A 24,418-nucleotide genomic window follows, 5' to 3' on the forward strand; every position below is an offset into this window, starting at 1 on the left:
ATTCTGGGCGTAGTGATCCAAAAAGGTCATTTATCAAGCATTGTCATACTCCTCTTTTTCAAAGTTCCAACAAGGCCAAGAGGCCTTCATTTGTGTATCCTCTCAGTTTAAAAGACATTATACAATTAGGATAATAGAAAATGAATCCATATGTCTACTCTGTACCTGTTGCTGAAATATTCCTGGTCTCCAAGAAGCAGAGTCTTGTTATTGCACTGCGGTTCTCTGCTTCAGAGCTGTTATAGTCAGCAGCAGACAGTATATGTCTTCTAGAAGACAGCCTGCCAGTGGGAGCTACATTCTGCTGCATCTGAGAACCTGTGAGAGAAAATCCTGATTAGAGCCTAGAAAAGAAAAATAGGCTTTCAGGATGCCAAACTGAATCCTGAATATAATCTGGAGACATACTAATAAGAAGAAACTCTGGGAGAAAAAAACATGTCTTGTCAGTGATTTTCATTTCAGATGGTCTCTCATCCAAGACCAAATACAAATATAGTCATGACAGCTAGGAATTTGTATATATATTTTTAAAAATCAAAACAGATATTTTCAGATACTACAGAACAAATGTCATTTTTCACATATATATCCGCAGTACATCTAACTCGGTATGTACTTTGGACATCACAATAAACCATGATTTGTGATGAAAAGAAAGAGCTTAGGCTTCATACACTCTTTTCTTCCTATCCCTTCTTCCAGGGGACTTGTAATATTTTCCTTCCATTTAACTGTGGTTAATCATAAACATGGCTTTTTTGAAGCAAGCCAGTTTCAAATTATGGATTATAAAGCCAACCTAGTTTAACCAGTTTGGGTTGAGATGAATCACAGTTTGGGTATGTAACACCAAAATTAAATCAGTATGCCAAGGGATCTTGTATCACTTTTGAGACTAGCAGTGTGAAAGAAGTTGTAGCATAAGCTTTCATAGACTTAGGTCTATGTCTACTCTGTACCTCTGAGGAAGTAGACCTAAGTCTGTGAAATCTTATACTACAAATTATTTCACAGTTAATCTCAAAGGTGCTACAAAATCTTAATCTTACATTCATTGCTTCCATTTTCCATTTTCTCCTTGTGGCTTTGCCATAGGAGATGAGGGAAGCATGGAAGTCCTGGAGCAGCCTAGGTTCATGCTTGTCACAATATACCTTGCATCTGAGGAAGTAGACCAAGTCTGAGAAAGCTTATGCATCATTTGTACAGTTAGTCTCAAAGGTGCTAAAAGATCCCTTTGTACACAATATGCCTTGCTTCGTTGTAGCAGCCATTGTGTCTGTCAAAGTGGAAGCACAAACAGCTTATTGTTTTCTGATACTTGAAGAAGTCGTTAGAAAGATTCTCACTGTCTTGCTAAGATAATTTGGACAGAAAATTAGTTTCTCTTCCACCCTTTCAAGAGGGAAGAGGTCGATTACTGAGAAATTAGTTGCTTTCACCTCCACCGCAGAGGAGAGGAAAAACCCAAATCAAATCTGTTTGGTGAAACACACCATAGCATATCATATGGATTTTTGTTGGTTTTCATAATTTGCATTTTTATATGTTCATTTCAATCTTTTATCCTGTCCCCTGTTTCTGTACTCAGTCGGCGTTGTTAGGACCTATAGGTCAAAATATTAAAATTGGCTTCTGCTACTGCATAGTAAAACAAGAAAGAAATGGATGAAACCAGTAAGTTTGCCTCTTGGCAAGCAAAAGTTGAAAATAGAGCTGTAAAAGACAACATCCATAAGGCATCATAGCTACTGGCCATACTAGCTGCAGGTTTCTAGGAATGACAGTGCAATAAAGTATATTTTCCAAGTTATGGAGGAAACTATGTAATATTCCCTGCCTTATCAACTTGGGAAAGTTTGTTAAGAAAGATCCTTTAAATATATATATATGATATTGCTTGTTGATATAGGCCCAGGTCCACTTTTAATCCCAGCTAGACTAGACCTACAGAATCAGCATGAAATTGATAAATCACTTAAGTATTTAATTTTCATTGATTCAAGCAGTCTACTCTAGTTGGGACTAAGAACTGGATTTTTGCCACAGCCCAATTTTAGATAAAGGTCTTAACATTTTTATTTCTTACCAGCTGGCATTTAAGCTTCACTTAAATGTTAAATAAAAAGTCTGGATGAGATTAGTTTCAATTTGGCTATGGACTAAATTCTGACACATCTATCAATGCTTCTATATGTGTGGATTACAGCATGGCTAGAATCCAAAAAAAAGTCTACACACACACACACACACACACACACACACAAACACACACACACAAGCATACATGGACTCAGAATGTTTGACCTTCCCCTCATGCCATCTCTGAAGAGCAGAAAAATTGCCATATCATAAACTAACATTTAAAAGTCTTTTCCAACTCAAAAGCAGTTTGATATCCAACACTCTATCTTTCAGATGTGCACAGAAGGGATGAAGGCAAAATGAGGGCATTTCCCTCTTGAATATAAATTCTGACCCCCTCAATTAAATTTTCTTTCACTCTGAAAATTTGTAGCATTGCAGAGAGTGAGACACTGAAAATCATTCACACCTAGAACTCTTATATTTGCTATGTTCATCTTTCCTTAGTAAATTTGCTTGTCTCTTTTCACTGGATGCCTAAACTGTAAATGCTCAACTGAATGCTTGTTATTGCAATACTAGAAAGTTGGCAACTTAAGGAAAATTTCATTGGGATGGAAACAGAATTTTTATTGGGGAAGGAGAGAATTCCCTTTTTGCCCCTCTTCCACCCCACCAAAAGCCGACTAAATCCTTAGTGCAGGGCTAATTGTGCACTTCTTTAGATCCCAGCCAGTTAGAATTATTATCCCCATGAGTAAATATGTTTTTCTTTAAAGATGCTGATATCATTGAGATAATGTAGTGTGATACTTAGAACCCAGGCTAAACTTTTCCTTAAGCATTTTTTATATTAAAAAAGAGCAGTAAAGGCCATGTGAGATTTTTTTGCTTGCTGGTAACTAGAAAAACAACTTTCAAAAGATGAAGGATATGATCAGAACTTGGAAAGTTACTTTTTAGATGTAATTAGCTATATAATCCATTTGGCATCCTCAAAGTAACCTCTGATTATTAACATTAGCAAAAGAACAATCTACATGCTTGTTGTATAGTTAATTTCTTTTCCATCTTTTTAAAGAAAGTTCTAAAAGGTAAGAAAAGTGAGATTACATTTGAAAAACGATTTCTTTAATACACTAGCAGAAAATGTTTTGCCCTCCCCACAAAAAATTTAGTCATTACATTAAGAATATTACCAAACATTTCATTATTTTGCAAACAGAACTTGTTATGCCTTCATTTCCCCAGGCCTTTCTTGCAAACCACTAACATATTCTAGGTAATATTGATACTATTGGTAAAGACAGTGCCAATATTGTGTAACTTCCAAGCACTGGATATGACAGTTTCCTAACTCTCTATTGGCAAAATTTGAATTCAAAATTATGAAACCAAACAAGAACGCAACAGGAGATTTAGCTTTATATGGGTCAGCACTTTTCTCATCCACTTGCCCCCACTCTTTTTTGTAATTTTTTCTGCTTCTCACTTCAGTCCAAAAAGGAAGAGTCTAGAGACTGAACCACATGACTGAGTGCAAGAAGAGAATGGAACAGAGCTAAATTCCCCTTCAGTATCATGGGAATTGAAATTGGGATCTATTTTGGCAATTTAGGAGCAAAACAGGACAAAAGAGGTGTGGGTGGAAACTCTTCTGATGAAAATAGGCCAGTGGCCACCTTTTTCACCACAGATTGCCTATCCTGCACTAAATGATCCTGAGTGACAATGGAACTTTTCATACTGCAGAATTATAAGGTCCAGCCATGGCCGTTAAAATGGAAAGTTAGCTCTATAATTCTGTAGTGTGAAAGGGCTGAATTCAGCATTAACAGTTTTTGTTTCAAAAACCGCTACCAGATGGTAAACACTTGGAAAAACAGTAATGCTGTGAAATTTGTGGTGGAGAAGGGTAAAAAGAGAGATCTATTTGTCTTCTTCTTTCAGGCATGATGTATCAAAAATTGGTTGTATACAAGAGGAGATTTCCATTCCATTGTACATGTCCATGCACAGAGGGTTTCTGTTTTTTATCAGTCTGCCTAATGTTTTATAGGCAACCTAGATGGCAGGATTTGAAATGATTAAAATTGTGTGCACATAAACACACACATACACATACACACACACAAGCACCTTTTAAAAAATTGTCTTACTGGGAGTGTCAAGCAGCTTAACTAAGAAATATAAAAATGATTTGTCAAGCCTTTCTGTAATGTTAGTTGAAGATATGCTTCTCTTCCTGCTACAAATCCCCTCTCCCCTTAGCTTCCCCCACATCACATATACCAGTTATTCTTCCATAATGGAAGCTACAGTTTGTAGAGTAGGGAACAATTATGAATTGCCTGCTGGCACAGAGCTTAATATATGATAACCATTAGTGTGTGAAGACTCTCAACCAAATGAAAATTTTCAGGTTATGAACAGCCTTGAGGGAAGGCTTTGCAAGACTCAGTTGCAGAAGGACCGCCTGCAATTATTTATCACCCTGCACTAAAACAAGGCTAAAATTAAGGGAATGCGCCCCATGGTAGGTAATAATATAAAAATGCTGACGTAGATCCAGGACAATAAACAGAAGCAATAGCCTTGAGAGCAATGGGGAATTAGCAAACACATCTCTGGGAAGAACCATCTCGCTGCTGCCTTTTGTCATTCTGACAGGGCAAAAGCGTAAACAACCCCCTAGCTGAAACCCATCATTAGTAATTTCATAGATCAAAGTTTTCTTAGCCTTGTTGATTCCACATAATGATCCCACAGAATGAGAGAATTAGCCTGCTATAAGAGTGAATTCATTTACCTATTGGTAATTTACCAGCACTGGGTTTACAACCAATGGAATTGTCTGCCCATGTGAGAAGAGGATGGATGTTACCACCACTCCTCTGTTTTCTGTGAAGTCTGGTCAAATACATACTAAACATGTATTTACATTAGAGAGAAGCACCACAGATAAGCAGCTTTATGGCACACCCTGCATGGCAAGTTACTACTAGTTATTTGGTGGTTTGTATTCTCCATTACACAGCACTTAAGCTATAACAGATGGAGATAGCAGTCAGATGTCTGGAGTGACATGGCTCCATGGGCCACTATGACCCATGAGGTCATCTTGAGGATGGAACAAGTTTGTTTTCTGCTGCCTCAAAGACTAGGACATGGAGCAATGGATTCAAACTACAGGAAAAGAGATTCCACATAAACATTAGAAAGAATTTCCTGATGGCAAGAGCTGTCTGACAGTGGAACAGACTGCTTTAGAGAGTGGTGAAGTCTCCTTCTTTTGAGGTTTTTAACAGAGGAGTGATTTGATTGTGTATTCCTGCATGTCAGGGAGTTGGGCTGGATGGTCCTTGGGGATCTTCCAACTCTATGAGTCTATAATTCTATATTCTATGACCTTCCTGTTATGTAATATTGTTATGTAATATTGTTAAAGGCCTCAGGTTCCTCTTCAAAATTTAGCACCAGGATCTCTCTGGACAGCTCCCCAGCTTTTGTTGCACCTAAATACAAGGTTACTCTTTTGTGACTCAAAATCTTCATTTTTGTTGTTATGAGGGAGGCAGAATTGTGATTCTCCTTCTCAGTCCACATAGGGAGGACCCATAGGTCACTAACAGAGCATACATGTTGCATACAGAGTCCCAGCACAAACCTTCAGTTTGGGCTGGAAAAAACTCCTTTCTGAAATTGTGCAAAGTTACCATCCCTCAGTGTTGACACTATCTAGTTAGGTGGTCTGTCTCATTATAAGGCAGCCTCCTATTAGTCTTTTCTAGCCAACAACTATGTCAACTTTCTAAACATGAGGGTCCCATTATGGTACACACTAACCTGTGCTGGGCTTGAGTGATCTTCCAGGATTCAGGCAAAGCTTAATGCAGGCATTTTCTGTACTGTTATTCCACACCACAATTTCACCTCCAGAACTTGCTGGATTAAACAACAAAGAGTCAATGCACTATCAAGCCAGGCTGTATGGACAAAGATAAGACTTTGTAATATGAGTTGGTGTTTTTAAAATGATGGTGGTGGAGAGAGTGCAATCAGAATGCAGTGTGTTTCTGTGGCTTTACAGGCCTTTGGGAATACAAATCAGGGCTGGCAAAAGAAAGACAAAGTCTGAAATCAAATCAAACAAAGATTTGTTATATACACATCTGATTCTCATTTAAGTCACACATGCTATTAACTTTTGTCACCGGCCTGATTGACCTATCAGATTTCTATTCCCAGCTTTCACCTTTCCTTATCAAAAGCATGATTCTGCAGTATTTTCTTGGAAGGATTATTCCATCTCAGATCCCAAGCTTTGTGTCTAGACATCATCCAGAAATAGCTCTGTTTAGCAAACATCAACCGATTTCTAGTTTGATAAGTAAGAGTGGGGACAATTTGAACATCAGGTCCACTTGCAAATACTTGCCAACTTTCCAGGGAATATCCTGAAAATGCCAGGAGGTTAATAAGAAAGGATAAAAGTGTAACCACCAAGGTATTCCCCCATGGGGAAAAACTCTTAGGATCAACCTGTCTGAACCTGTCAATAAGTGAGTTCAGGGTTTTAATAGAAAATCAGAGTGGCCCAAAACATCTTTCTGCCTGTGGCAGAGCACCAAATGACACCTTCTCATTCCAGTCACCCAGGTCAAGTACATAAAAGCCAATATGAGCTGATACAACAATAACTAAGTAAAAAAGTAAGAGCATGCTGCTTTTTCAAAATTTGTCTCCTTTGGTTGCCTCACTCAACCTAACAGTAGGGCCAGCCGTGTCCAAACCCTGACATGGGCAAATAGAAACTCATTTTGATGTTTTAATCTTGTTTAGAGGCAAAGATAGTGCATGATTAATTATTGATGGCAAATTTGATTCAGCATTAGTACAAGTCTATAATGTTAAGTGGTTCAAATCCTTGTTTGGACATAGAAACCTACTGGGTGACCTTGGGCAAGTCACATGCTCTCAGCTTCAGAGGAAAGCAATGATAAACTGGACAAATTTGGCCAAGAAAATCCCATTATAGGTTTGCCTTAAGATGATCATAAGTCAGAAATGATTTGAAGCATACAACAGCAACAATAACAACAACAATAATATTAAGTGCTGACCCTCTAATAAAGTGCTGTTAAACTGGAAATAATATCAGTCCACAATCAAACCAGGATAGAAATAATAAGGACTGAATTACTGGTGCTTGATAGCAGCGAATATGGAAAAAATAGCCCACCTGAGAACTAAGTGGATGAATTAATAAATTACAGATTATTTATTGTTCTATCACAACATTGCCCCCAGGTATAACCAAACGATTCACTGAGTCCTATAGTCAAGTTTGCCAATGATATTAAGGACACAGATTTATTCTAACATAAACATTTGGTGACACTGTCTATTGTGTAATGTTTTAATACATCAAAGATTCTTATACTGCTGACATTGCCTCTAAGTGAAATTATTGTATTTCAGGATGCAAAAATATATTTTCCCCAGCAGGTACTTATTTATTTATTTGGCATAATTATGCTGAGTGAGTGCTTTGCAGGACTCAGAATCAGAATGGCTTAATGTATTCTTATGTGTTACATTGTTTCAAGTTTCTCTTACCTGGGGATCTACTGTCAGCCCAAACACTGGGGCTAATGCTGAAGAATTCTGGGAGTTGTTATCCAAAACACTGAAAGGGCATCAGGATGGGGAACGCTGCATTAAATCATGATTTCCTGTGTGCAGTAAAATGTGTTCCCCACTTGTTCTGTTCCCTTCCCGGCCCTTTTTGGACTGTTCTCGTCCTGTACCTGGAGCCTGTGTGGTGAGGTCCTATGAGTGAGGAGCATCTAAGTTTACCTGAGGCTATAATTTAGTTTTCTTTCTCAAAAAGCTTCATGCACCCATCCACCCACCCACCCACCCAAAAAAAACTTGTGGAATGTTAAGGAGGAAATCTGATTGCTCAGAATCACTGAGCATTGGTGGAAATGGGAGAGCATGCAGGGACTATACAGCTCCCCTGCAGCAAGGGTCAGCCTGTTTCAGTCTGTTTTTGGATACAATTCCAAGTCTTTATTATGACCTATTAAGCCATAAATGGCTTAGATCAAGACTGTCTGACAGACTGTATCTCCCTGTATGAGTTTTCCAGGGCCCTGAGATCCTCACAAGAGGCCCTTCTCTCAGGCCCACCATCTTCAAAGGCAAAGCTGGTGAGGATAGGGCCTTCTCAGTAGCTGTCCCCAGACTCTGGAACTCGCTACCTAAAGAGGTCCTCTTCTTGGGTCTCATTCCCACTACCTTTTAAACCAGATTGTGAATCGGTTTGAACTGGTTCAAATGACCCTGGTTCCCACATAATCAGAATTGCTGAAGCGATTCCGAGAGGGGGGCCATGTGCTAGACCCATTTAACCCATGTCTTTTTGATGCAGATTTTTTTCCACTTTTTTTTTTCTCCTATAAATCAAATCTGCTCAAGTGTGAACCACATGCGGATTGGAATCTATTCAAATCTTCAGCAGGCTGGAACCGAATCAATTTAAATTGATTCATTTTGTGAATGGGAACCACAAGTGGAGTATTTGGAGGGAAAAAAATGTAGTGGGAACCATGCTCCACTGTCAAATTGATCCATCGATTCGGATTGCACACCAATTTATCTGTAAGTGGGAATGGGGCCTTGCTCTCCTTCCCACAGCTGACAAAAACAATTATTATTATTATTATTATTATTTAAAAAGGTTTTTAGAACTGAAAGTTTTTAAAGAAAGGACTTTCACTGTTATTTTTATTGAACTCTTTTAAGCTGCTTTTTATCCTTTTTTGGAAAAAAATATTTTTTTTTCATTTTTGGATAATTTGTTTCAATATTGTGAATAGTTTAATTCAATTTTTAATGATGACCTTGGTGTATTTTTTGCTAAATTGTACTTGTTTTAAATTATAAACTGTTTGAGGCTCAGTTTAGGAGGAAAGGAGGGGGGATAATCATGCACACACACAAACACAACTTGGTGAGGCATCAAAAAAACACTGGAATTCCCACATTTTTCCTGCCTATAGCTCAGAGCTTAGAATCATTGCATTTTTAGCCAGAAACCACAATGCCTAGATATTCCAACACAAAATATAAGATCTGTTATAAACTAGGAATTGGAGATCCCAGATTGAGGATTCAGCAGGGGAATAGCAATTGGAGGAGGAAAATGAGGGTGTTGCCCTTCAAATATGAATTCTTTTCCTCCATGAAATTTACCTTCGGTCTCCAAAATTTCTAGTGTTAGAGAAAGGGAGGCATTTAAAATCATTCACTACTAGAATTCTTATATTTATTCTCTTTGCATTTCCTTGGTAACTTTGCCTGCCCCTTTTTCTTTGGATGCCAGAACTATAACTCTCAATGCTCAATGGAAGTTTTCAGTTCATATAATAATGGAAATTTGCAGACTGGAGTTCTGAAGAAAAATGTCATGGGGGAGAGGCAGAATTCTTATTTTGGGCCAATGCCACCACATCCCCCTTTCCCATAGTCACACCCCTGAGAATCAGGACCATTGCTTTCTTTGATTTAGAAAATCTTCACTTTTCTGCATCCTGGAAGTAATACAGAACTTCCAGAACACAGAAGTCTAGGCTGCAGTGGCATCATTAGGGTTGGTGCCACCTTGTGCGGTAATACATGGTGTGTCATCACACACACACACACACCTACATTGACCTCCTCCTCCCATTTCACACTATACAGAATCCTTAGCAGTCCTTTTTTGCACTAACATTATTTGCCAGTCGTAATTCCCATATGCCACTGAAAGTCATGCTAATAGGTGTGACATAAACAACCACCAAATTTGAATTGTACCTTCATATTAAAGGTACATGAAGTGGAGCATAAGGGAGAATGGGGCAAGAGAAGGAAGAAGAAGGTTGAGAAGAGGAAGGTATGGGTAGATGGTGGATATGGGGGGAATGAAGGTAATTTCATAGAAGTGTATTAGAAGCATATATATTTTTGACCTTTTTCTCTAAATGTGAGATGGTTAAATGTGGTGTATATAAAGCTGAATAAGGATGATCTTTAAAAAATATGTACCTTCATATTACAATACCATATGCACAAACTAAATGTATGCACAAAAACATTGCAAATATTTGGTTAAAATGTGATGTTTTTAAAGAAAATTGAAATAGAATATTTTTTTAAAAAAATTAAAATTTTTAAATTTTAAATTAAAAAAAAATCTTGGGTTCTCTTCTTTGTCCTCCCACTGAGCTTCACCCCACTCCCACCATCTCTTAAAGCATTTTAAATGGAAGCAGATGAATGCCACAGCCCCCTTCTGCCAAAAGGTTGGTGTTTAAGGACCAGTGGTGTCACGCACACACTTAGGGTGTCACCTGGTGTGGTCTGAACCTCCCACAACACTTTAATGATGCCACTGCTAAGTTGCACCAGAGAGCAACAGATCCAGCCATGAATTCAGATGACAATAGCTCAAGTCCCAATTTGGGAGTGATACATTAGGCAAGAAATGTTTTACAACCTGTAGCTAGAGTCTGTGGAGGCAAGAATGCTGCACATAAGATGTCATCTTGGTGCTGAACTCCTCCTTTCCATTCTGAAGGTTGAACACAAAACTGAGTCAAGTTGTTCAGGCGGAAGACAGTAATCAACCTAACAAGAGATATGAGCACAAATAAAGCAGTGTGAGTGAACTCAGTCATTTCTGACCCACTTGAAAAATGAGAAAGTGCTTTACTGTAGAGGAAAAGCCATCCTTCATATTCTGTATAAACTCCAGTTCAGTTATTTGAAAGAGAGGGGTATTCCTAGGGACCTATAACATTTTAAATAACAAAATCAAAGAGTCTAATTTTCAAGCATATAAAGAAAAGTTCAAAAATGCATGTGCAATGCCATAAAAGCCAAAACCAGGCTCTGGTTTTTCCACTGACCAGCAGAAATGGGATTTAGGTATATCAGATGTACTTGGCAGTTTTGAAGGAGGATTAGATACAAATCCCATGCACATCTGGCCATCTGCAAGCCACATATGTTTACAAGTGCATCCCATATTAAACCCCAAGGCTAGTATAAGCTTTGTAGTTTGCATGGCAAGAGTAATATGAGCAGCCTCTGAGTATACTTGTTCTTTATGGTACAAGCACAGCATTCAGTGCACAGAAAGAGAACTGTCCTCCTGGTGATGTTAAGACTGCAATTGCCATTATCCCTTATCTCTGACTATGCTGGTTAGGAATGATGAGAATTGTAGGCCAACAACATCTGGGAACATGAATGTTCTCCACCCTTGCTTTCAAAGGTTCCTTTTCTGCTTTCCATCTTCTCCCATGACTGTTGTTAGATTGTCATGCATTTACACTAAGGATCAGGAAAAGGCCTTTCAGTGTTCTGTACCAACCTTATGTACCAATGAGAGCTGAATCCTGCCATCTATACAAAGTAAGCTTGATACTTTTATTCTGCTTCTACTTGTCGGGGGGGGGGGGTAGATATAGAGGGATGTATCAAACCATTTACCACCCTGACCACCAGGGTTAATTCTACTGTGAGGCAGAATGGTGCAGCCGCCTCAGACAGCAGAAGCTGACTGGAGGGAAAGAACAACAAAGCCTGAGTTTTGAAGAGGAATTGCTTCCCCTCCAAACATTAGAAGGCCATGTTCGTGAATCAAGGACCCAACATCATTGAAATAAATGCATTTCTGTCCCACACCCTGACAAACCAAAATCTGAACAGAAATGGAGGCCCTGAGTTCCTCATGCACCCTAATGTAGCTTCTTAAAAGTTGCCAGATCAACTGCAATAATGAATTCCAAACTAAATCTCACCCCAGCTAACAGCTTCCTATGTAGTGTTATCAAGAAAGCTTTAAGTATTTTCCCCCTTTGACTTTTTAGCTATCTCATTCCACAGTCCCAATCCCTTCCCTCTTTTTTCATCTCTCCCTATTCCAGGCATGCAATTTGGATGAAATTTCAAGCTTTTGAAACTGAATCCATGATCAAAAAAGAGACTAACCTTCAAGAAAATAAAATATTTTATGAAGAGATATGCTTGCAACATGAAATGGAATATTTTAATGGTTCATTTCATTTCTCTCTTTCTCTTTCTTTATCAGCCTTTGTTGCAAAAAATGTGCATGAATGTATCAGTCTGAATATTTTTATCACTTATTGTTCCATCTTACTTTCTTGCTGCCAAAACATAATGGCAAATCTGTCTCCAGTGCACTGAACATTGTTTCCCATCATACTGGTGGATGAGGGAGACAATTATTACTCCAGCCTCCTTACAGCAGTGTTGTGATGAGCCCCAAAACTGATTTTTTAAAACACACACACACACACATTTGGGGGGGAAGGGAAAAAAGAAACAGAAAAAAGAACATGGCATTTATAAAAGAAAAGAAAGTTGAGCAGAACATAAGGATGACAGAGGTGTTTGTGTTCTAAATCTGACAGTACAAAAGTGAGAATTATAAATACCCAGACATAGTTTTTTGTGGGTTTTTCGGGCTATGTGGCCTAATAATAATAATAATAATAATAATAATAATAATAATAATAATAATAAAATTTATTTGTATCCCACCCCTCTGAGAACAATCGGGGCAGCTAACAAAATTAAAAATACAAAACATATAAAATCCCTGGTACCCTCCCCTCCTTAAAAAAGTATTAAATTCAATGCAATATTTAAAAAGCAGAACAAAAAACAACAACAAACAAACAAACATACAAGTTTAAACTGACCAGAAGGTCAGCAACATCATACCAACAAGCAACCAGTGGGAGCAGCAGTATCTTTCCCAGACGTTTTTCTAAGGCTGGGTTTTCTATTCTGGGAAGGCCTGCCGGAAGAGATCCGTCTTAACAGCCTTTTTAAAGCTGTCAAGATGTAAGTAGACGGATCTCATCCAGCAGGCCGTTCCACAGTCTGGGGGCAATGATGGAAAATGCCCTCTGGGAGGTAGTCGAAAGCCTAGCTTTTTGTGGCTGAAGTAGGCCTCTCCCAGAGGAGCGGAGTGCGCGGGGAGTATTTTAGGGGAGAAGGCGGTCCCGGAGATAGCCATGTTCTAGAAGGGTTTATTCCTAATGTTTCACCAGCATCTGTGGCTGGCATTTGCTGGTGAAACATCAGGAATAAACTCTTCTAGAAGATGGCCACATAGCCTGAAAAACCCACAAAAAACTATGGATGCCAACCATGAAAGCCTTCGAATTCAAATACCCAGACAGTTGTGTATTTTCCCTCCATATCCACAGATCATGCATCCATGGATTCAACCATCCATGGCTTGAAAATATATATTTTTTAAAAATCCAAAAAAAACAAACCTTGATATTGCCATTTTATATAAGGGACACCATTTTACTACCCCACTGTATATAATGGGACTGAAACATCCACAGATTTGGGTATCCACAAAAGTGGCGGGGGGAGGGGGAGCTGGAACCAAACTCCAGCAGATACCAAGGGCCCAACATCCTTATGCTTACTCTAGAGAAAGAGTAGTTCTTTTTTTTCCCCTTTATTATTTTGGTACTATGTTATATTTGTTATTTGAGTTTATTTAATATTGCTTTGTTTGTGTCATTTTGTTTAATGATGGGTGTATTTTAGTTAAGGGATCAGGGATGGAATTTTAGTTTGTATATGTTATGTACTGTTTAGGTAATTTATTTATTTGTTTATGTTAATCATTTATGTGTTATGTATTTTTTGTAATTTTGTAAACCACTTTGATCTTATTGGAAAGGCGATATATAAATAAATTTTATTATTATTATTATTTAGCAAAGTGTACCCTTCCAGATGTTGTTGGATTGCACCTCCTCTCAGCCCTAGCCAACATTGCCAATGGCAAAGCATATTTGGAGTTGCTTCTCCACAAAATCTGGAGGTGTGTACTGTGTCCATCCCTACTCTAGAAGAAGAAAGTGCTTGATGTTACCTCCAGCTATAATTAATTTATCACTCATTTATCCTGGTGAAAGATGGCAATTCCGATATCAGTGGGGCAATGAATCCACTCCAAGTTTTACTCAAAACTTTGAAGAAGCTATCTGAAGTACAACACCTATTTTAGAACTCAGCACCTTGAATAGGTCCTTTAAATTTCAGGCCAAAAAAACAACAAAAAAACCCAACAGGTAACATTAGTTGTGCTTACGTTCCACTGAAATCAATAGGGTAAATTCAGTGCAGGAAATTATATTCCATAGGGCTTTGGATCTGAGTCACGTTTCATCCTTTGTCTTCTTTGGATCTGAGTCATGTTTCATCCTTTGTCTTTCCTTTTGTAGCTGTCTTATTTAGATGGTATATTTTCAGGCAAGGGAGCCTCCCTAATTTTATCTTGGCAGAAGAACTAGGAAATTTGAGGTGCATTTGAAGTTCAGATTAATAATACTAATGCTAGTATTAATAATAATAATAGGAACTTTGTGTGATGGTTGTATAATAGGAGCAGAAATAAAAAAATACAGAAACCAGGGGCATGTTATAGTTAGTGCTCTCTATCTAGAGATCCTGCATCCATGGATTCAACCACCCATGGCTTGAAAACACCTCCCCCCCAAAAAAAATCTACAAAGCAAGCCTTGATTTTGCTATTTTATATAAGGGAGACCACCTTACTATCCCATTGTATATACAGTAATGAGATGGGAGCATGCACAACCTTTGGTATCGGGGGGGGGGGGTTCCTGGACCTAAACCCCAGTGGACACTATGGGTCCATTGTACATGCTTAAAAGTGGGGGGACAGGTTTGTGGATTCACATGTGGTGGGAATGCCCAGTAATAACAAAATTCTGGAAAGAAATACATAAATCAATCTGTGTAATGCTCGAAAATAAAATTTCAAAGAAGACCTGAAATATACCTATTTAATATGACTAATAAGATCACAATTTCAGAAAGAAGAAGAAATTGGAAGAAACTATTATGGTATCCCCAGCCAGAATTTTACTCGCCCCACACTGGAAATTAGTAGTCATCCCAACAATAGATGAGTGGTTAATAAAGTTGTTGGATACTATTGATATGGACAAACTGAAAAATTGGATAAAATGGTAAATCATCAGGAAAATCAGAGACAGAATGGAATAAAATAATAGAATATTATAATAAAAATGGAGCACTTAATACTCTCAAAGGAAATTACAAAACAGACAGTTTAAGATTAGAAAATTACAGTGCATGCTGAAGTATCCGTAAAGAAACAAACAAGGATAAAGCAATGGAAAAAAGGTAAATAAATGGTTTCATGAATTGGCAATACATAAGGATGTTAAAGAAGTTAAAGAAGAAGACAACTCTTTCTACTCAAATATGGAAGATAAGACGAAAGAATTAAGATCAGAACAGCTCTCATAAAACAAAATGAATTATATAAACAAGAAAGTGATAATTAATAATGGATTGAACTTAGAGCAAACAGAATATAAGATACAGGAAGAATTGAGTATAACTGTTTTAGAGCAAATTCAAATATCTTTAGAAAATATATTTTCTTTTTAACATGTATTAATGTGTGAACTGCTATGTATAAAAAAAGGAAATACAAAAAAGAAAGAAAAAACTGAATGGATTATTGATGGGAAGAATTACATTTTTCAGGTCTTTTGGAGTGTTTAATGACTGCTAAATGTCATTTAAACTATTCCCACATTACATGTGAAAGAAAGACTTAGGGTGTGTCTGGGTTTGTAAAGAACCTGTTTTCTCCACACTATAAGCTGGTTCAGTCAGACTTGGCATCAATGCATAAGTCCACAGCAATGCAAGAGAAAGAGTTTTATATTCTGTCCCACTCACCCTAATGCACAGATGGTAATGTTAAGACACTGAGTCTGTACAGCTGTGGGCATTGCCTCTACTCATTTAGATCTGTCACTGACAACAGATCATTGTGGATTATATGGCCAGAGTCTACATACATATTTAATGGGAGTGCTTCAAAGATACCTGAGACATTTTATGCATTTGTGAGAGCAAACAGATCCTAGCCTCATGGAATATACTCATCCTTTCCATTTGTAATTGCTATGTGCCTTCAAATCACTAAGGTGAACCTAGCATGGAATTTTCTCCTGATAAAATGAGATTTGTTCAGAAGATTTAACATTGCCTTCTTCTGAGGCTGACAGAGTGTGAGTTAGCCAAGAGAACCGTGTGGGCTTCTCTGGAATGAAGACCAATATTTCACTTTCTTTTCTTGTCCATTGCCTCCATGTGTTCAGCTGAATGTCTGACTTGAACCTTTTGATGTAGTTGGAAATCTAGAATCATAGAATCATAGACTTGGAAGAGACTGCAAGGGCCATCCAGTCCAACCCCCTGCCATGCAGGAAATCACAATCAAAGTATCCCTGACAGATGGCCATCCAGCCTCTGCTTAAAGACCTCCAAAGAAGGAGACTCCACCACACTCCGAGGGAGTTTGTTCCACTGTCGAACAGCCCTCACTGTCAGGAAGTTCCTCCTAATGTTGAGGTGGAATCTCTTTTCCTGCAGCTTGCATCCATTGTTCCAGGTCCTGTTCTCCGGAGCAGCAGAAAACAAGCTTGTTCCCTCCTGAATATGAAAGCCCTTCAAATATTTAAACAGGGCTATCATATCACCTCTTAACCTTCTCTTCTCCAGGCTAAACATAGCTAGCTCCCTAAGTCACCTCATATGGCATGGTTTCCAGACCCTTCACCATTTTTGTCGCCCTCCTTTGTCAACATCCTTTTCAAATTGTGGTGCTCAAAACTGGACACAGGATTCCAGGTGAGGCCTGACCAAAACAGAATACAGTGGCACTATTACTTCCCTTGATCTAGACACTATACTACTATTGATACAACTTAAAATTGCATTTGTCCTTTTAACAGCTGCATCACACTGTTGACTCATGTTCAACTTGTCGTCTACTAGGACTCCTAGATTCCTTTCCAATGTAGTCTTTTTAAGTCAGGTGTCCCCCATCCTATGCATTTCATTTTTTCTGCCTAAGTGCAGTATCTTACATTTCTCCATCTTGCAATTCATTTTGTTAGTTTTGGCCCAGCATTCTTATCTATTAAGGTCATTTTGAATTTTGATCCTCTCCTCTGGGGTATTTGCTACTCCTCCTAATTTGGTGTCATCTGCAAATTTGATAAATATGCCTCCAATTCATTCATCTAAGTTATTGATAAAGATGCGGAATAGCACTGGACCCAGGACAGAACCCTGTGGGACCACACTGGTCACTTCTTTCCAGGATGAAAAGGAGCCATTGCTGAGCACCCTTTGGGTTCAGCCAGTCAACCAATTACAAATTCATTTAAAAGTTACATTGTTTAACCCACATTTTATTAACTTGTTTGCAAGAATGTCATGGGAGACCTTGTCATGAAATCATGATATGCAATATCCACAGCGTTCCCTTCATCTACCAAATTGGTAATTTTATCAGAAAAAGAGAAGAGAGATCAGATTAGTCTAGCATGACTTGTTTCTCTGAAACCCATATTGATTTTTTGTGATTATGGCATTGCCTTCTAGATGATCACAGACTCTCTATTTAATGATCTGCTCTAGAATTCTTCCTGGTATTGATGTCAGACTAACTGGACTATAGACTCCTCCAGTCTGTTGGGACTTCTTCTGTTCTCCAGAAGTTGTCAGTTATTATTGCCAATGGCTCTGAGACTACATTTGCCAGTTCTTTTAATACCCTTGGATGTAGTTCATCTGGCTCTGGAGACTTACATTCATTTAGATTAATCAGGTATTCCTGTGCTACCTCTTTACTCATTCTGTGCTGCATTCCCTTATTGTGTCCTCTGCTCCATTTTCCTCAGGTTGACCACCCTTTTCCTTTTGTGAAAAGACTGAGGCAAAGAAGGTGTTGAGTAGTTCTACCTTTGCTCTGTCCCCTGTTAGCATTGTAAAAATTACAATTATTTTCAATTATCCAATAATCCAATTTGAAAAGGATTACATCCCTAGTGTCATGTGAAATAGCCAGGTCATTTAGAAGTATGACAGCAATATGAGAAAGGGTGTGTTATTTCTCTGTCACACACACATACATCCACACCAGCTTAGAGCTTTAGCATGTGCAAATAAATACAAGTACTCCAAGTGACACGTTACATTTAAGACCTACTAAACTGAGAAGGTCTGCCTGCCAGCAGAGCCCTGCCAGTGTCAGCCATAGAAGGATGACTGCCAGTTCTGCCTCTTCCCTTGAGTTTTGTTATTTTCATTTAAATGTGCTTGAATTCAAAGTCACTGGGGTTGGCTGCAGGACCTATTTTTAGGCAAACATTATGGGGAACTAAATTTCTGAACTGTATACAGCCAGCCTGTGTTTCAAGTCTGCACAAGCAGAGAGCACCTCTGCCCTTAGGCAAACCCTTATGGATTGTTTCTTCAGTGAGGAGAGGCAGACAGAGGCTTCACAGAAACCTGATTGCCTTAAGGCTGGGGGAAGGGGGTTGAATCCATTTTTGCAAAGAAACAGAAGTGAAATAGACCAGGCAGGAATGCAACAACCAAAATGGATAAAAATGTATCCCTGAAGAGTGATTTTATACTTCATACAGCAGGCAACATTGCAGTGACTCTATCAGTGTTTATCAAAGCTTGGGCTGAAGGAGATTACTACACATGGATTTTAAGCTGCAAATAGAGCCAGAAAAAAGCAGCTTTGGTGATACTTATCACACAACACCACCTCTGACCCACAGCTGCTGTGCCCCCCAAGCACAGTTAGGATGTTCCCTTTTCATTGACAGGGAAACCCATCAATGTCCTCCCAATCATGCTAGACCCAAGGCATGAAACGGCATTGCCACGTGTCTGCTCCTTTTCTCCTGTCCCCCACCCTTACTAGTCACAAACAAGACGACTCCTTTTTTTTCTTTTTTTGCTAATTCCTTTCTTCTTCTTCTTTTAAAAATACTTTACTTGCAATAGCAATGCTCCAGAACTGTGTGAATTTTTTTTAAAAAAAGCATAAAAATCAAAGGGCATATGGCAGGGAGGTGGAGTTAAGGGGAAGCCAGAAAGACAGCACAATGGTGGCAGTAGCAGCCCCAGTTGTGAAATTGCAAAGATGTGCAATAATGGCTGTTATGTATATATTTTTTAAAAAACCTGATATGATTGCTGCAAGAATGGAGCTCATGTGATAATGTGTGTAGTTTGTTTTTGTTATCCAGCTACAAGTTAACTCCAATTTACGGCAACCCTATCCTAGTGTCTTCTTGGCAAGATTTATTCAGAGGAGGTTTGCCATTGCCTTCCTCATAGGCTGAGAGTGTGACTTGCTCAAACACATCCAGTCGGTTTTTATGGCTGGGCAGGGACTCGAACTTTGGTCTCCTAGACCCTAGTCCAAAACTCAGACAACTACACCGCAGTGGCTTTGGAATGTAACCAATTACTTGTGGGAGCTACTGGAGGCATAATTAAATTACATTTCAAAACAAAAATAACAAGTGGGAACATAGTTACTTTGCAGGTGTCATCAGTAAGTTTTTCTAGTAATTTTCAAGAACACTTATAGAAGAATTTTTACTTAAATTTTTCAAATTCTTGCTTATCAGTGCTAAATAAGGTTTTTTTTTCCCAAAGGAGAGAAATGTTTTTAGCCACACAGCAAGTTACTTTTTAGGGCTGCAAACAACAACAAAAGACTTTTTAAACTCAAGTAATGAAACAACTCACTTTTACAAAGTAACTTTGCAGGGTCTGCTACTTACACACCTTGCAACAAACCTTTTCTGAATTACAGCTCCCAGAATATGGCCACTAGGAATTGTACTCCAGAACATTAGAAAACCTTTTTACAAGCTCTTGACAGCACATAGTTAATTCATTGTGTATGAATACAACATGGGATGAACACTATCAACAGAATCTGATCTAAAACATATTTCTGGAAATGCAAAGAATTGTACCTAGAAAGAATTTTTTTGGTCAGTCTTCTGAGAGAAAAGAGATTTGTGAGCAGAGACCAAGTCCTTTAATCCTATCTAATCTATAGCTTATAAACCACAACACTTATCTTGGCTAAAGGAGGCTTTGTATAGCACCCAGCAAAGACACTTTTCATTCTGCTTAAACCTATTTACATTGATTTTCTATTTTCTGTGCCAATAACATTTGCTTGGTACCAAAAGAAAAGGAATTGGTGGCTGCAGCTGTGCAAAACCATATTGAAAGGGCATGAGGGAAGAATAATACAAATGTTCACATTATTGTTATCCTCATATAAGATTTCTTTCTGCACAACTGTGATGCAAGATGCTGCATAAAGATGAAAAGATTGCTGCACTCTAGGCCCATTAGAGTGCATCTATTTATTTGTTTGTTAAAGTGAGATAAATATTTTATTAAGGGGTTGTCTACACCGCAAATATATCAGTTTATATAGATTTAATTGACATGGCTTTCAACAATTCTGGGAGTTTACGTTCAGAGGGGACTTTTTAATATTGCATTTCAGGCAGGAATAGAGAAATTGCTGCCTGCAGTTCACCAGCAGCTACAAAACCCCATTTTTATTACCACTAAAGCCTCCAGGGAATGCCCCCAAGCCCCTCAATTTAAAAGTTTGTGGTGGGGTTTTGGGCAATTTGCTCTCCCAAAGCAACCAAAGAGCAGCTAAACCACATGTAGATATGGTAGTTTGGCATGCCCTCTCCAACTTTCCCCATCAAATGACTTCTCAATTTCAGCAAAAAATATGATAAAATAGCAACTGCTGCACCAAGATATACAGAACTTCCTTATCAGATGAATTCCTTTGCCTTCAGCAGTGGCAAGATTTAGAAGGATAAAGTTACATCATCAAATTATGTGCGGGTAATAGAAAACATTTGATAGTCTTATGACCTATCAAACTTGTACCTTTTGTTTTAGATAACTGCATGGCATGATTACAGGTAATGATCCATAATAATTAATGTCATCTGGTTTACACCTCCAGTTTATCACAGATAAACATAATCAGGTAACGTAAAAAGGTAATGTACAAAGTTAAATGATCATTTTTTCATAACCAGTATTATGAATTAAAACAGAAGTTTTACACTGAGATTAGGTCACATGAGGTGCCTTCCTAGGGCAATTGAGTGTCATTAAAGTACAAAAAAAATACATTAATTTATCACTTTGGTTTGAGGGTGCAGAGGGATGCTTGTGGCTAGTCCTGCCTTCTGTTCCAGAACTGATGAAGAGGGCATGTGCATAGAAGAAGAATTCTGGGCCCATAACCTGATGTATGAGAGTAGCAGCTATCAATTCTGATTAAGGAGTAAAGACATCAATGACTTAAAAAAAAAAAAAAGCCCTTATTTGGTAAGAACTCATGAAAGACAGGAAAGCTCTCTGAGTGGACTAGGCTAATATTGAACAAAGTTTCACTTTTCATAGGAGTGAGAGAATAAGTGAGCAGAAGAAAATAGGTGGAAAGATCCCTAAGAATGGCCCGATACATGCCTTTCTTAATATCCAGAGAGGCGGCGGCATTTTTTCCTCCGGAGGGATACCGTAGCCACCAAACCGTGTGGCTTCCCTGTGGAGGAAAAAGAATCCGAGAAAATCGGGTTCTTTTAAAGCCACAGGGGTGGCGTAATAAGTGCACTACTGGTGCACTCATTATGTAAGTGCCACACGGTAATGTACGGAAACCACATGACACTTACGTAACAATGACGGCTCCTGTGTACACAGGGAGGCGCCATTGTTATGGCACCGGCACATACTAGGTTTAGGGACTGTGCGATTTTTACGTGGTCCCCAAACCCCAGTACAGTGCCAGCACAGTGCTTTTGCGCCGTCTGTATCACACCAATATCAGTTTATATCTGAGTGAGCTTAGGATAAGAGGAGACTCAGGGTCACTGAAAACTACAGTACTTAACTCTAGAATCACTGCTTTCTTTAAAAACCACTGCTCTCTTTAAAATATCTAACTGCTGTTGCATTTCCAACAAAAATAACTTGACTTGACTTGATATTATGTAAACTGAAATGAATATGTGAAGGACATCTCATGTTACATCTCACCTAGCAAAATGACTTCCATGAGTCCTGCCATCGGGAAACTAGCTGAGGTAACAGTAGCATTATTTCATAACTCCAGGTTTGGCTTGAATAAAAGGAACCGCTCCCACACATGGAAATGCTTTTGCTTGAAGAGGTGAGTATGTGCTTCCTACACTCAGTGAGCCACAATCTCATATTATACATCCTACCTCTGGCCAGAAGAATTATCCTTTCAGGGGTATGGCTCTATAGCTAAATTACTTGTGGGAGCCACTGGGGCATGGGGGAGGAGGTGGGAATTTTGCAGAAATGTATGCTTTTGGCTGCCTAATTTATGGAGATTTTCACATGTGAACAGGATAGGGACAGGATCACTCCCCTGTCCTTATCCCATCCTTAACCCATCCATGACTGTAATGGCATGAAAGGCTTTCAAATCGTAGCACTGATTCTGCTATTAACCTATCATAAAATCATAGAATCATAGAGTTGGAAGAGACCACAAGGGCCATCCAGTCCACCCCCTGCCATGCAGGAACTCCCAATCAAAGCATTCCCGTCAGATGGCCATCCAGCCTCTGTTGAAAGACCTCTAAGGAAGGAAACGCCATAATGTGAACTTCCATTAATGCAAAATGCCAGCCAATGCCGCTTTAATGACAGGTTAATGGCAGGCTAATGATGGGGTCTGTGTGACGTCATCTGAAAGCCTATTGCATGATCACAGTTATTCACACTTCCTGGATGGGATAAGTATGAATCCCATCTGAAATCCCGTCTGTGCAATTGCACAGGAAGGATGGCAAGGACAGGAACATGATGGGATAGAGACGGGATGTCCCTTGTCTGATAATATCCTATGAGAGAAATCCAGAGATGTACATCCCTTTGTGGATGACAAAAAGTGTGGACAGTCATGCATCTACATGCATATGCTGCCATTTAATAATATGAGGCATAGTGGTCTGCAGGCAATCACATCAACAGATCACCAGCCCACATACAAAGTGTCTACTGTATAGGAAAACTCACACTAAATTCAAATTTGAAATGTGATATAAAAACTTGTACACCTAGAGAAAGGAGCACAGGGAAGGTCTAATCAGGGATGTAACTCTTCACTAGCTTTCTTCTCAAATGTAGCAACAAAAAAAATCAGCAATTTTCCTCCCAATGCAAGAAAGTCTAAAAACAATGCAGTTTTCAAAGGCTATTTGCAGTTTGGGACTTATTCTGTGCAAAATTCACATCTGGTTGATTTGCACAGAAAACAGCATTTTCTGTGGAAGAAGTAATATTTCTATGCTGAAATATTATTTTACACACAGAAAATGCTATTGCCTGCACAGAAAATGCTGGGGTTTGCTCAAAACAACCATGGATGAAGTATGTGCATAATAAATCCAAAACTGTGAAGACACTCGTTAATACAGAATTTTTCTCATCAAGGGTTCTTGACACTAAAAAAAAAACACGTGTTTTTCACCCATTTTTTAATATATTTTTAAAATTCTTTCCATTCCTATACATTGTTGTGGCATGCTTTCACACTGTTTCAATTAATGGAAACCCTAAAGCTTTTCCTTGGCAAGATTTCTTCAAAGGAGGTTTGTCATTGTCTTCCCCTGAGGCTGAGAGCATGTGACTTGCCCAAGGTCACCCAGTGGGATCCATGGCCATGCTGGGAATCGAACCCTTGTCTCCAGAGTCATAGCCTGACTCAAACCACTATATCACACTGCCTCTTTATCCCTAGACCTAATTGGCAAAAAAAGACTGCTTATATCCCTGAACAGGCTCAGCACTTTGGATAGTTACTTTAAAGTTAAAACTAATACCTGGAAAGGATTCATCAGCCCACTAATGCAGAAGTATAAATAAATTTATTATTTATTATTATTATTACCAGCCACCACAGTTATAAACAGAAAAATGCATGGTTATAATTCAGTGCAAGTCCAGTGGACTCACAGGGACCTTAAATTGCACCCTAGAAACTAAAGCTTTCAGGGAGATGTCAATGCAAATTAAGAGCTCAGATTTTTTAAGAGTTCAGTAAAAGTATATCTCTGAGGCAAAACAGTCAAATAGACCCAGCCCTTTACGTTTCTAGGAAAACACAATCTAGATGTCCTCTCCCCAGGCCCCTGTTTATTGTTCTCTTCTACTTTGATCTGATAAAGATGTCCATTCCCAGAAAAGAGCCTCCTTTCCCAAAGGGCTCAACTGTCCTAGTTCTATTCACTAAAGACCAGTAAATGGCTATGAG

General features: G+C 38.7%; 1 protein-coding gene across 2 annotated transcripts in view; it reads right to left on the bottom strand.

The window, feature by feature from the left end:
* WDR49 (WD repeat domain 49) overlaps positions 1 to 24,418 on the bottom strand; it is a 178,403-nt gene that overhangs the window by 62,439 nt on the left and 91,546 nt on the right. For both annotated transcript variants that reach the window (XM_042456108.1, XM_042456107.1), the window contains 3 exons: positions 10,634 to 10,764; positions 5,935 to 6,033; positions 166 to 318 (listed from right to left, as the gene is read on the bottom strand). In XM_042456108.1, coding sequence (XP_042312042.1) covers positions 166 to 318; positions 5,935 to 6,033; positions 10,634 to 10,764 — 383 coding nt within the window. The remainder of the gene's footprint in view (positions 1 to 165; positions 319 to 5,934; positions 6,034 to 10,633; positions 10,765 to 24,418) is intronic.

Source organism: Sceloporus undulatus, chromosome 3, assembly GCF_019175285.1.
Source record: "Sceloporus undulatus isolate JIND9_A2432 ecotype Alabama chromosome 3, SceUnd_v1.1, whole genome shotgun sequence".
Taxonomy (NCBI): domain Eukaryota; kingdom Metazoa; phylum Chordata; class Lepidosauria; order Squamata; family Phrynosomatidae; genus Sceloporus; species Sceloporus undulatus.